Source organism: Guyanagaster necrorhizus (genome assembly GCF_019112545.1).
Source record: "Guyanagaster necrorhizus MCA 3950 unplaced genomic scaffold BT62scaffold_12, whole genome shotgun sequence".
Taxonomy (NCBI): domain Eukaryota; kingdom Fungi; phylum Basidiomycota; class Agaricomycetes; order Agaricales; family Physalacriaceae; genus Guyanagaster; species Guyanagaster necrorhizus.
In genome coordinates this window covers 301,955-314,393 of record NW_025064891.1, presented here as the reverse complement: position 1 = coordinate 314,393, position 12,439 = coordinate 301,955, and the positions used below count along the sequence as shown (strand labels likewise).

Sequence of the window (12,439 nt, the reverse complement as noted above, 5' to 3'; positions counted from 1 at the left end):
AGATTGATCATGATAGTGTAAGACACGCTGCACTGACCGGTCATGTCTTTCTACAAACCAACAGTAAACGCAAATCTCAACAAGACCCTCATCGTTGTCTGTATTCCGTTTCTTACCCTGATTAATCTACTCACAGGTGTATCCAGCCTATCGTATCCACTGCTAACGTCTCTCAGCTCGCTGCCGACCTTCTCATCGCATCGCTTTCTCTCCATTCATTAGGGGCTTTTGACCCTTCTTTCTTCATTCCTGCCGTAGGCGGAAAGGAGGACGGTGACGACGGTATAAGCACACCATTTGAATGTATGTCCATCCACATGTCCATCTAAAACGACAGAGCTAAGCTGGACCTTCAAGTATACGGCAGGGATGATGTAGATCTGCTTGTCCTCCAGCAACGGTCTCCAACACTCAAAGTCGGTGCCCCCTCTTCTTTCTAGCACATATTTCAGAGTTCATCGACCGTTTACAGTCACGAAAACAAGAGTTCGTAGACGCTTTGCTCAATTTCTTCATTGAATACAGAGTCTCGTCTGTCATTCTCCTCTCTGGCGTTGACCTGTCGAACAGGACTGATGCCCAGATGATGTATGTGCAGACTAGATGTTTCGACTTTCTGCAAGTTAATACTAAATAGGACACCGATCTACTATATCCAACCCCAAAACACTCCTTCTTTCTCATTTCGCGATCTAAGGATACCAAAATACTCATCTCCGGTCCCACAATGGCCACAGGACGAGAATGACGAGCCGGATATCCCCTTTATTCCTGGAGGTGGCTTGACGCGTCGGACTCTAGCATCCTTACCTCGAGAATGGATCATTCCTACAGTGGCATTACTTCAGTTTGTCTTGGAAGGCGATAATAGAGCGGACGCGCATATGCTGGCCATCGTCGCCACAAAGGTGGCTGGGATAGAGTCTCATATTGGGGAATTGAAGCAACCCAGTAGCTGGAACCAAGGCCTATTTGGGACGCCGCATGATCAGACATTGTATGGATGAAGTTCAAGAATTTGCCGTACTAGAGAGCATAACTTGTACCGTGGTGCCCTCCAATTATTTACACGAGTCAAAGATGTATATTGTACCACACCATCTCTAGATGCAACGAAGAATGCCGTATCTTCAACGTTTTCCTGTTATACCCATTCGCGGCTGGCCCTTGTGCCCTCCTCGTTTTGACGCTTGGGAAAGAGTCAAATATGCATGTGGATCCAAAACACCCTTTTTTACGTCTCCGCCCGCTCTCTGTAATTCGAATTAGTAATGCGAAGCTGGCAGAGCGAAAACCCCATACCTTCGCTTTGAATTCGTGACCGAGTTTGACATCGTTCTTCCGTTTGGATTTCTGGACTTTGGCGGAGATGTCACCATCGCCCATCTCCACACCATCATCAACGGTGCTATCCTCTCGTCTCCGTTTTTTGGTGTCCTTGTTGAACTTGACCCGGCCATTAGGTCCTCGCTTAAAACCATCTACAGACGTGAGACTCTCGCGGTAGGCTTCCCCAGCGACATCTGTCTTTGCAGCGCCTGCAGAGTCATTGTCCGAGTCATCAATGATCATTTTTCCAGTGTCATCATCTGTCTTGAATTGCGAGGCTTCTTGTCCAGGCTTTCGACGGCGACTTGATTGTGCGTCTGTTAGAAAGCGTCAGCATAGCAGGGACATGAGGCCAAGCAAGAATACTGACTAGTAACACGAGACGCCGTCCCTTGGAGCAGATCCATGGGCTCGTCATTATCCATCCTCAGGCGAGATCCCTCGAATTTCCGTTGGTTGGTTGGCTCTGTCGGTTCTCGTTCATCATCACTATCCTCGAGCTCGCTCTCACTACCGTATAAAACATCTTCGAAAGAATCGCCGGTTGTGGCTTTAACCGGAGCCTGGCGAGGATATAAACAAACATTAACAATGTTGAATGATGAATCTACATACCTCATTGTCATTTTTCTCTTTATTGACTTTCTTGCGTTTAGCGCGCTCCTTCCGCTTCTTGATATTTATTATAATTTTTGCAGCTTCTTCTTCACCAGCACAGGAGTGCACTTCCTCCCAAGTGAATCTTCTCAGCATTCGTTCGAATATATGGCGGACCTTGGCCTTGAAGTGGTTTTTGTGATCATGCGACCAACCAAGCAGACCGGAAACGAGAACTTTCAGGTGTGGCCGGACAATTTCAACAGGAAGTGAGTGAATAACGAGTTTAACAAAGCCAAGAATTGATTTAACAATCTCTCGATTTGCAGAAGTGAGGAACATGAGAAGAGTGGAGAAAATTTCGGTATGCATGCGCGTCGAAATAGTATCTAAGTATTTGATTAGGGGAGAAGGACAACGCATAAATGCACATACCTTTGAACTCGAACACTAGACGCGATAATGCAGTTACAGTTGCACTGATCATGTGAGGCGTCGCGCCCGCAAGCCCGCCAGATATCATCATCATGAACTCTTCAATATTCGCAGTGGCTAACGATCATACGTTAGACGCTCTGCGGGAAATAGACAGCAGAACCCATACCATCTTCCTGTAAGTCTTCGTCCATACCATCAATCATGTTGCGTTTGACCACACCACCTTCACTCATCTTTTTACCCATAGCAATGATGAGATCGAATGCAGCATTTCTGGCTTTATCAGACGGTTCTTTTGTCCCAAGAACAGCTTCGGGTATTAAGGATGGAATGAGATGCATAGCGGAGGGTGGAATGCCAGGTACTAAAGAAGTTAAAAGAGTGAATCGGTCCTGTTGAACGTTTTATTGCTAGAATGACAGACATCTGACACGACAAACCTTCTTCGCAGCCGGAACAAGGCCACCAGTGTATTCTCCTAATTGACGAATCACGGATTCGGTGTCTATCGAAATGTCGCCACATTCAACAAGTCTACATAAAATTTTGTAGCCTCGTTTTTGCACTCCGTTGTCTTTTGAATATAAGACTTCTTCTGACAAACAAAGCGTGAATAGAGCATTGGCTTCGGTGGTAGAAAGATGAGATAGAAGCATGATTAGGAGATCTTGCGTAGTTATGATCGTGTTGCCATCACTAGAAGCATGAAGTGGCTGACGCAAGTTCGTCTTAAACATTTCGAAGACTTTAGCATAGGCCTTGGTTATATTCTGGCGTCTTTGGAATTAGGAGAGGCGTGAGATTGAGGAAAACAACATACCGATTCTCCAGCAATGGAAACCCAAGAGGCAATCGCGTCCCCGACAGAGTTGCGACTATCTCTACCAACGCTACCAAAGACGTTGAAGAATACCGCAAGCCAGCTCTCCGCTTGCGTTTGAAGAAATTCGATGTTGCGGTTGGCCGACTCAGCAGTGATACGATTTGGGTTCACTGCACTCTCGGTTGATATCGCAATAGCACGATTCGAATCCACCATAGTTCTCAGTGCTTTCAGAATAGCGGGTCTGAGTTCGACTTGACTGTACAGGAGCTGCGAGAGAAGCTGGGAGAAGGCTTGTGTTAGCGACTATATTTTTGGAATGTTAGTGACAGCTCCAGCACCAGCCCATGAAATTACCTGTTCCAAGTCCGGTGTACCGTGGCAATACCCAACAAATCCCGCCCATGTCTGCGCCACAAGTACGTGCCAGACTTTGCTTTCAGACTGTCGTCCCTCTGTTTCGGCCTTCTGCTCCAAATCGAACATCCGCTCGCTGAGAGGAACGAAATAGGACACAAAGTGGGAAAGCAACGACGGGTGAGGTTGTGCTAATAAAGGCAGAAGATAAGCCCGGGGCTCATGACCTGCGTCTCTATCAACACAAACATAAGAATGGTTTCCGTACTAACATCAACAAGGACAACCGACCTATCTTTGGGTTCCAGATTTAGTGGGAGGATGCTCAACAGCACTTGTGGTCCCAAAACTCGCATTACAGTGGTCAATGTCGAATCAGCAGATTCTCGGTATTCGAAGCCTTTCTGCGTCCGGAGTTGGCCAACCTGTCTAATGAGAGGAACGCACAGTTCCTGAACCAATGTCGGCGTGCTATCTTCAATAGAATACAAATTTTCAATCAAGGATGAAGTGAGGGTCAATAGTTCGGGAACCGCGTGGTTGTGCGACAAAGACTTGAGGGCTTTGTAAATCTGGGAGATGGCCTTGGCAACAACTGTCTTCTCGCTGTCTGCGACTGCCGCTTGTACCATAGATAGGCTGAAGCATCGTGAGAGGACCCCAAGTGTATGCGATGATTCTTTTCTTATGGCAGAATCTGACGATTCTAAAAACACCCATACTGTCTTCCATGCCTTTCCGACCTCAGCAGAACATTCGCCCTGGTTCGTTCGTCGATAGATTAGCATCGCTTCTCCAATGAGATGGATCCAAGTGCAAGATAATGATGCATCTGAGCGTGCCGGCGGGAAAGAAAGGATTGCCTTGAGGATATCAGGGATTGAAGCGGTCGTATACGAATAATCATCTTCCGTATTCAAGGAACAAAGATCTGACAATATTGAATACGCGGCTTGGGAAAGAAACGAGTTTCCGAGCCGGGGTAAGGATAAAAGTAAGGTGGATATTGGTGGTAAAGACTGAAGAGGTTATCTAAGTGAGATTTCCCGGAGTTAAAATTGGTCTTACTTACGGGTGGTGGAAGAAATGAGAGAACTGGGCGTAGGGATGCCAAAAGATGTATAGCTTGCTCTGCGCCCGGACTAGATTTCCCTTGCTTGGATCGAGAAAAGGGACCTTGATTGACTTCGACAAGAGCTGTCGTAACCCATTCTGCAACGCGGTCTGCAAATGGGTGCTGTAGTAAGGGTGTGGGAGGTGATGTGAGGACATCCTTTACAAGGTCAGACGCCCTTTTGCGGACTTTGGGGCGAGAGTCAAGACAGAGCTGCAATATAGTTGCAAATGCTTGACGAACATCCCTTATCTCGAGCTGAGAGCGATCAAAGGACGTGAATATTGTATGATAGAGCGATAGTTGAGATCGAAGAGGTGGTGCATGGGCGAGAAGGGAGGGAAACAATGGTGCAGTCAAGGATAAAACAGTCGGTAGGTTGGATCGAAGCACCGGCTGCGACACAAATGGGGCAATAGTCGCCAATAGATATAACAGAGCTGGAAGAATATCCCCGTCGCTCATTTCGACATTTTGTTTTTGAATATTCCCATCCAGCATTGTTAGAAGCAGGGCGAAATATGCTGTTGGTGTCCGCTCTGTCTTCTGCTCTTCGATGGTGGATTCCAGAGCAAGTAAGAGAGTTGCAGGTATTCTTTGGTGGGGTAGTGATGATAGTGTGTGTGGCCGTATCTTCTCAAGTGCCCGTTCCATCGTGGAGGAAGAGCTGAGTTGCAGCCTGGGTAAGATGCTGTATTAGTACTAGGTGAAAAAAAATATCACGCCGTGTGACCTTTGGCCGGTCCGGGATTCCGCCTATATTGAGTTAAAAAAAGAGTAAGTATATATCTCTATAAACTATTGTAACCTCCAATACAGTGTGATTCAGACGCTCGTGCTTCGGAATTTTCGGCCGACGTCTGGATGAATAATCCACGTCATAAGTTCGATTCAGATTAGCCAGTACCTGCATCAACTATGCGTGATGAACCAGCCATTCCTTGGGCATACACATTAATCAGGTATCGCGTGTTGGCAGATTCAAGGCCAGGTAACTCATCATGCTTCTGACTTCAGGCTCCTTTTCCGATTCGTACTAAAAATATTTTACGGGACCATCGTCATTGAAAATACGAACTACATTCCTAGAACTGGAAAGCCATGGTAAGACGAGAATTGAAGTCACCAGCTTGGGCCGTTGACTGATGTACTTCAGCATTGTTTGCGCTAATCACAGCAACTCACTCACCGATGCATTGTAAGCTTTCAAACACCCCCACCCCCGAACCGTCTTTCAATTTGCTTAGGCTACTAGTGACATCGATCCATCCAAGCGTACGAAGACTTGTTGCGGTAGTGCTTCCTGTCATTGATGTCGGTTCACAGGTACGCAATATGCTGCGGCTCACGGCCAAGTCTACTCAATTTGGCCGCCGCACCTTCACCAGCTGGCTCATTGAAGCAGCCGGTACGGTCCCCATAAAAAGGCGAAAGGACTTTCCGGATGGTGACACGGACAATAGTCAAGCCATGATGAAATTAGTGGAGGTGCGTCTCACCCTTCTTTCTCTCAAACATTACAGATCACCATACGCCATAGGCCTTAGAAGCTGGCGATGCAGTTTGCTTGTTTCCTGAGGGTATGAGTAGGTGAGATCGTTGTCTTCAAACAATGGCTTTGCTACATCGAGGCACAGATATCACCCTAGCATTGCCCCACTCAAGACTGGAGGTGCGAAAACGTTTCGACCTGTTGTGCATGAAATACACATGACTGACATATTCCATTCCAAGTTGCGCGCTTAGTATCAACTGTGCTCACCAAACATCGTGACCAACTTAATTTTGAGGTCTACGTGCTGAACTGCTCTATCACATACATGTTCGTCTCCAGACTTAGCGATCTAGGCTCTCTTTCCTAATTTACATACAGGCACCGCCAACATTTCCGTTCTGATGTTCTGGTAACATTCCATCCCCCAATGAAGTTCAGTCTTAAGGTTTGCTCGCTGTTCCATTATCACCACAGAAGTGATCTGACGGCCCAGCAGGACAATCCAGAACTTGTGGAACCCACTGACTACGCCCATATTCGTTCTGTGACCTCCGATATACACCGCCAAATTAGCTCTGGAACTTTTGACTCTCCATCTTGGAACCTTATCAGGACGAGTAAACTTGCTGCGCGCATTTACGCACCCCTTGGTACTCACATGAGCCTCGGTGATCATGTCCGCGTAGCGAGGACTTATCTGGAAGCGTTTAAGTCTGCAGATATCGGTGCGACCGAGGGCATTTCAGATCAGGAACAAGACAATGAAGAGCTTTTGCAGCTTCTCAATGACTTGAAGGTGAGGCCCCTTGTACTATGATGGTCAGCGTTGTGACAGCGAACATTCTGCCTTCTAGTCATATCAGGACAGATTATCCCACTGGGGCATCAAGGATGATCGTATTAAACGACCACTTCCTCGATATACCATCGTGTATCGTATGGTAATACGATTTTCCTGGGCCGTGTCACTTCTTTCATTGTCATTTCCTGGCTTGCTCCTGTGGACTCCAATCTTCTTAACAACATTTTACGCCGTCCACGAGTTCAAAAAAACAGGACCTATCTTCGATACTTGGGATGAGATTGCGCAGTATAAGCTGGTATATGGATTGATATCTGGGCTTGCTGTTTGGTTGTCCGTCGTCTTGATGACGCTTCCTATAGCGTTTTTCACATTCTTCGCGGTTCCGGGCTTGATGTGGATGTCGTTGCGATGGCTGGAAGATTCCATATCATCATTTCGCGCTTTCGCTGCTCTGTTTCGTTTGCTTTGGGTGGGAAAACCCACCTTGTTGGCGATGAAGGAGATCAGGACGCAATTGCACGGAAGGGTCACGGCGCTAGCAATTTCTCTCGAATTACCGCCAGACCCCGAAGCTTATTTTTCAAGAGCAGGTGGGAGGGAAAAAGGGCGCGTTGGTAGCTCTTGGGATAGTGGGAGGCGATATTTTTCTATCAGGAGAAGAAGAAAGAGGGACTGGAATGAAACGTTACGACTTTACGATAAGGTGGATTATCCGGATGAAGGAATGTAAGCCATTCCGTAGAACCTGGCTGAGTTAGCTTAGGTGTGCTGCTTTCCTTAGTGACGACGACTTGTATTTAACATGATGGGCTATATGCCGCCAACTTGATTTCCACCGGCGCACGTGTCCAGAAAATTATTGAGCATCAAAAAATTGCTTGAGCCCACATTGCCGAGGCGCACTCGTTAGCCCGACCCATCAAGTCGCCGGATCCCTAGACTTGTATAACCTTGTTCTAATACCCGCATCATATTGTATACTGTCAACGATCTCTCTGTAATTTTCACGACGCATACTCTCTCTACGCCAATCACCCAATGTCTCCTGTAGCGATGCCAGCACCTCTCGAGAATCCATTTACTCCTCTTATAGACAACCTCCGCGCTGCACCCACTGCACCAGGTTCGTTGTGCTAGCAGCTCTGTTCTTTAATTCTTCCTCAATGCCCTTTAGATGCTAAGGGTGCTGCTGATAGAATAGCTCGAGAGGTGGCGAAGCATGGCCTGCAGTCTCTCGAGTGAGTTTTTATGACATCCTCGCTGTACTTATCTTTATCCTCTTTGATCTTTATCATCAGAAACCACAACGTCCTACAAACTCTAAATGGGTTTGCGACTAACAAAAAGTCTGGTTATGAGCGAGAATCTGCAGCAATTGCCTTCCAATCTTTAGCCACTGTTCTTGGTGCAGGAGTAACACCTCTCCTTATCCCATCTCTTCCGATTATATTCGATCTTTACATGGACAAGGGCGACGTTGTTCGATCTGCTGCCACTTCCGCTGTCAAGACTCTCATGAAGCTATTTCCGCCAGAAGCTGTACGAGAGTTGTATGGCGTATTGACCGTCATCTTAGAAAATGGAAAATGGAGGACGAAGGTTGGAGTCCTAGATGCACTGCGTTCATTTGTTGCTTCGGCGCGTGACTCTGTAGCCGCTGAGCTGGGAACCGTATTACCAAAGGTCGAAAATGCCATGCATGATACAAAGCAGGAGGTATGTTGATTTCGAAGGTCATTCTTCTTCCTGATGACGATGCTTTTCTTGTAGGTGTCTACTGCTGCAATTAAATGTGCCACATCTTTGTGCACAACTCTGGCCAATCCAGATCTTGCCCCCCACATCCCCGTTCTTGTGAAGTGTATGTCAACGCCCGATTCAGTACCAGCATGCATCAAAGCCCTTTCGTCAACCACGTTCGTTGCCGAAGTAACGGCGCCAGCTTTGGCTGTTTTGGTCCCTCTCTTGATTCGGGCCTTGAACGACCGAAGTATGGAAGTTCAACGACGTACCGTTGTCGTTATTGAAAATTTGGTGAAACTCGTCCGGGATCCACAAGTTGCTGCGCTGTATCTTAGTCCCCTCGTGGAAGGAACACAGAAGATCGCAAAAGGGGCAGCGTTTCCTGAGGTGCGTCTTGTTCAGCGGAGCCGGTCCATGTCCGAACTCACCCATGTCAGGTTCGCGCCTTTGGCGAAGCTGCACTCCAAACGCTGCTTAAGTCTGGAGCCTCAGCCGAAGGCCGTCCGTCTCATCATCGGGACATTGAAGGAGAAACAGCCGCGGTTCTCACAGTCTTACTTAATCTTTTACCCGAAGAACTTCGAAGCCTGTCCTCTACTGCCAATGGACCTTTGGGCCCCAATTCGACACTTTTGGGCCACTCTGTTGATTTTGTTGCATCGTTGGTAGCCGACTTGGTTTATGACCGCCGATTCAAGGACAAGGATGCTTGGAATCGATGCATCGGTGTGTACATGACTCCGTGGCTGAATACAGAGAAGGCTTCTGCCTTTGCCAGTACTGTGTCGGAACATTTCTACGCCATAGAGAAGGTTGGTCCATGAAACTGCCAGTCATTGTTGTCGACTAACCCACCATACACCAGTCCAAATATACTGTTGTTCAGACCGGAGACGAGGAAGGCGAAGTCTTATGCGATACCCTTTTCTCTCTTGCGTATGGTGCATTACTGTTACTTTCTCATACCACTCTCCGTCTCGTCCGGGGAAGACGATATGGTATTCTCGGCACAAACGGGTCTGGAAAATCAACCCTCATGAGGCAACTCCGGGACGGTAAAGTCGAGAACTTCCCTCCGCAGGACCAGCTCTGTTGTGTCATGGTAGAACATTCTTTACAAGGAGAGGACGCTTCGTTGTCTGTGCTCGATTTCATTGCGGCAGGTCTGGCCTTCTTTCCTGCCCATATGGACTTTATTCTGACATTCTGCTACAATTTTTAAAGACAAAGCATTGGTTGATGTCACTCGTTCCACAATACGGGATCAACTATTAGAAGTCGGATTTGATGATGCCAGACAATCTGACACTGTTGGCGGACTTTCGGGAGGGTGGAAAATGAAGCTCGAACTTGCAAGGGCGATGCTATATAATGCTGACTTATTGCTATTGGATGAGGTGAGTGCTTCAGCCGTTACACCTTCGCAAAATGTTCTGACGCCATCTTTCCAGCCCACTAATCACGTTGGTGCTTATTGTTTTGTGTATTCCTTGATTTACTCTCTTGACCACAGCTGGATCGTGCATCTGTTCTATGGCTAGAGAAATACCTTATAGCACATGACAAGGTTACTTGTCTAATTGTCAGTCACGACTCTGGGTAAGTACTATTATTTTTCAGACTATCAACATCCTTTGAAAAACACGTGTACAGTTTTCTAGACAACGTGACAACAGATATCATACACTACGAAAGCAAGAAGGTGTGTCTAGAATTGGTGGTACTTGTGATTTGCACTCACCGCATTCTCAGCTTGTTTATTACCCCGGAAATCTCTCTACATTTGTCGAGCAACATCCCGAAGCCAAGTCTTATTACACTTTAGCAGCCACCTCTGTCAAATTCTCATTCCCGCCACCTGGTTCATTAATGGGTGTGCGAAGCAATACTCGGGCTATATTGAAGATGTCCAACTGCACATTTACTTATCCTGGACGTAGTTCTCCCAGTCTCTACAACGTTAGCTGTGCGCTGTCTTTATCGAGGTCAGTGTTTTTCTTGTTGCTGTTCACTCTACCTTATTTGTCGTGTAGTCGTGTTGGTATCGTGGGTCCCAACGGTGCTGGAAAGTCGACATTGATCAAACTCTTAACCGTCTGGTCTGCTCACTTGAATCTGATTCTATAAAGACTGATCGATAGTCCAGGGGGAGACTGTACCTCAAGAGGGAACTGTGTACAAACATCCAGCTCTTCGGGTTGGTTATGTGTCACAGCATGCAACCCACCATATAGGTGATCATGATAATCGTGTCTGTGGTATTGGGCTTTCTAACCACAACACAGAACGTCACCTGGAAAAGACTCCGATCGGTTACATTCAATGGCGCTTTCAAGATGGACATGACCGTATGGCCGACTCTTTACCTTTCTTTCATGGCTTGATGTGTTTCAGGTGAACTATTGGAGAAAACCACCCGTGTCCTGACCGATGAAGAAAAGAAAGTCCTCGACACAGAGTGGGTAGGAAAGGATGGGTCTAAGCGCAAACTAGAGGTTTGTTGTTCTCCTCTTGTATCTGAGTGGCATGATTCTCAATCCTTCATCAACAGCTTATCATGGGTCGACAAAAGCTGAAGAAGTCCTTCCAGTATGAAATCAAGTGGCGTGGTTTGGATCACAGATTTAATACCTGGGTTCCGCGTGACGACTTGATCAACAAAGGCTTTAGTAAACTTGTGCAACAATTCGATGACCTAGAGTCTTCACGGGAAGGTGCTGGTACTCGTGATACCGCCGCGCATCTCGTACGAAAGCACTTGGAAGACATCGGTTTGGACGGAGATATTGCCCAATATAATGAGATCTCTGGTCTATCTGGAGGTAAGGTGTTCTGATCTCTAGTAGCAACCATGCTGCGAATGGCTTACCGATGATCAGGGCAAAAGATTAAATTAGTGATCGCAGCATGCCTCTGGAATAACCCACAGGTATGTGCGGATTTTTGATCTTGGTACAACCTTTTGATATGGTGCACATCAGATATGTATCTTAGACGAACCGAGTAATTTTTTAGATCGTGAAGCGCTAGGTGGGTTGGCTGTAGCGATTAGAGATTGGGCGGGTGCTGTAGTAAGTGCGGCGTTTCTGTTGCTATATCATGACCTGAGCTATTACAGGTTATCATTTCTCATAACCACGAATTCGTCTCCGCCCTGTGTTAGTTCATTTCGTGCTGTAGATATCATTGAAACACGCTGATTCGCTTCTTACAGGCCCGGAAATATGGAACGTCGATGCCGGCCGCATGACCCAGCAGGGAAAAGCTGCTGTTGTTGAGGATGCTTTCCTCGATAAGAAGGGAAGTGGAACTAGCACGCCGGTCAGGTCCAGACATCAAACTCCGGCTGCTTCTGCTGCTGGGACCCCCGCCGGAAGTGGCACTGAGGGTGCAGGTAGCGGAAAAGTGACACCAGTCAAGAAGAAGAAGAAATTGACACGCAACCAGCTTAAAGCTCAAGAAGAGCGAAGGAGACTGCGAAAACTGCATTGGCTGACGCATGGTGGACCGAAGCCGGAGGATACTGATAGCGACACATAGTATTTGTTGGTTCCTATTATAGATATTTCGATAGTACCCTTATAGATAATCATCTTACATTACTGTGAACGTGTGTGTGAGTAAGGCCTGTGGTCCATTGATGTCTATTAATCCTCGGATCCCATTTCCACGGACAACTGCTCGCGCCCGCTGACAAATCAGGGCGGCGCGTGGCCCATGTGCTTCATCGACGACCTC

General features: G+C 47.1%; 4 protein-coding genes across 4 annotated transcripts; 3 read left to right on the top strand and 1 right to left on the bottom strand.

Annotated features, from left to right (window-relative positions):
• Positions 1–10: 10 nt before the first annotated feature.
• Positions 11–1,148, top strand: BT62DRAFT_1075904 (uncharacterized protein). Its single transcript, XM_043179162.1, has 5 exons — positions 11–96; positions 147–303; positions 358–416; positions 473–588; positions 638–1,148. The coding sequence occupies exons 1-5, from the start codon at positions 43–45 to the stop codon at positions 1,005–1,007; spliced, it is 756 nt and encodes a 251-aa protein (XP_043039822.1). The 5' UTR covers positions 11–42; the 3' UTR covers positions 1,008–1,148.
• BT62DRAFT_949138 (ribosomal RNA-processing protein 12) lies at positions 1,131–5,327 on the bottom strand (the record flags this gene model as incomplete). Its single annotated transcript, XM_043188094.1, has 11 exons — positions 4,617–5,327; positions 3,836–4,563; positions 3,545–3,779; positions 3,185–3,493; positions 2,805–3,134; positions 2,531–2,756; positions 2,362–2,478; positions 1,945–2,315; positions 1,700–1,892; positions 1,303–1,646; positions 1,131–1,253 (listed from the first exon to the last, which is right to left on the bottom strand). The coding sequence occupies exons 1-11, from the start codon at positions 5,310–5,312 to the stop codon at positions 1,131–1,133; spliced, it is 3,672 nt and encodes a 1,223-aa protein (XP_043039821.1). The 5' UTR covers positions 5,313–5,327.
• Positions 5,328–5,564: 237 nt separating this feature from the next.
• On the top strand, positions 5,565–7,801 carry BT62DRAFT_931773 (uncharacterized protein). The gene is made up of 11 exons (XM_043186198.1): positions 5,565–5,620; positions 5,676–5,762; positions 5,815–5,856; positions 5,906–5,933; positions 5,985–6,146; positions 6,199–6,248; positions 6,296–6,330; positions 6,393–6,480; positions 6,532–6,598; positions 6,650–6,949; positions 7,008–7,801. The coding sequence occupies exons 1-11, from the start codon at positions 5,577–5,579 to the stop codon at positions 7,686–7,688; spliced, it is 1,584 nt and encodes a 527-aa protein (XP_043039820.1). The 5' UTR covers positions 5,565–5,576; the 3' UTR covers positions 7,689–7,801.
• Positions 7,802–7,822: 21 nt separating this feature from the next.
• Positions 7,823–12,310, top strand: BT62DRAFT_931772 (uncharacterized protein). Its single transcript, XM_043186197.1, has 20 exons — positions 7,823–8,081; positions 8,133–8,196; positions 8,257–8,674; positions 8,729–9,088; positions 9,139–9,513; positions 9,567–9,864; positions 9,926–10,098; positions 10,153–10,164; positions 10,215–10,300; positions 10,355–10,403; positions 10,454–10,686; positions 10,735–10,795; positions 10,848–10,935; positions 10,987–11,049; positions 11,096–11,196; positions 11,253–11,523; positions 11,581–11,630; positions 11,683–11,772; positions 11,820–11,859; positions 11,916–12,310. Exons 1-20 carry the CDS (start codon positions 7,997–7,999, stop codon positions 12,239–12,241), a joined length of 3,243 nt encoding a protein of 1,080 aa, XP_043039819.1. The 5' UTR covers positions 7,823–7,996; the 3' UTR covers positions 12,242–12,310.
• Positions 12,311–12,439: the final 129 nt, after the last annotated feature.

What these genes read in the sequence shown, in the direction of transcription:
- BT62DRAFT_1075904 (XM_043179162.1), top strand. Translation starts at nt 43, where the DNA reads ATGTCTTTCTACAAACCAACAGTAAACGCAAATCTCAACAAGACCCTC. An exon ending in AACGGTCTCCAACACTCAAA is followed by an intron (nt 417 to 472) that starts GTCGGTGCCCCC and finishes GACCGTTTACAG; the next exon opens with TCACGAAAACAAGAGTTCGT. An exon ending in AGGACTGATGCCCAGATGAT is followed by an intron (nt 589 to 637) that starts GTATGTGCAGAC and finishes AATACTAAATAG; the next exon opens with GACACCGATCTACTATATCC.
- BT62DRAFT_931773 (XM_043186198.1), top strand. Translation starts at nt 5,577, where the DNA reads ATGCGTGATGAACCAGCCATTCCTTGGGCATACACATTAATCAG. An exon ending in CCTAGAACTGGAAAGCCATG is followed by an intron (nt 5,763 to 5,814) that starts GTAAGACGAGAA and finishes GATGTACTTCAG; the next exon opens with CATTGTTTGCGCTAATCACA. An exon ending in AACTGCTCTATCACATACAT is followed by an intron (nt 6,481 to 6,531) that starts GTTCGTCTCCAG and finishes ATTTACATACAG; the next exon opens with GCACCGCCAACATTTCCGTT.
- BT62DRAFT_931772 (XM_043186197.1), top strand. Translation starts at nt 7,997, where the DNA reads ATGTCTCCTGTAGCGATGCCAGCACCTCTCGAGAATCCATTTACTCCT. An exon ending in CGCTGCACCCACTGCACCAG is followed by an intron (nt 8,082 to 8,132) that starts GTTCGTTGTGCT and finishes AATGCCCTTTAG; the next exon opens with ATGCTAAGGGTGCTGCTGAT. An exon ending in GCCTCTGGAATAACCCACAG is followed by an intron (nt 11,631 to 11,682) that starts GTATGTGCGGAT and finishes GGTGCACATCAG; the next exon opens with ATATGTATCTTAGACGAACC.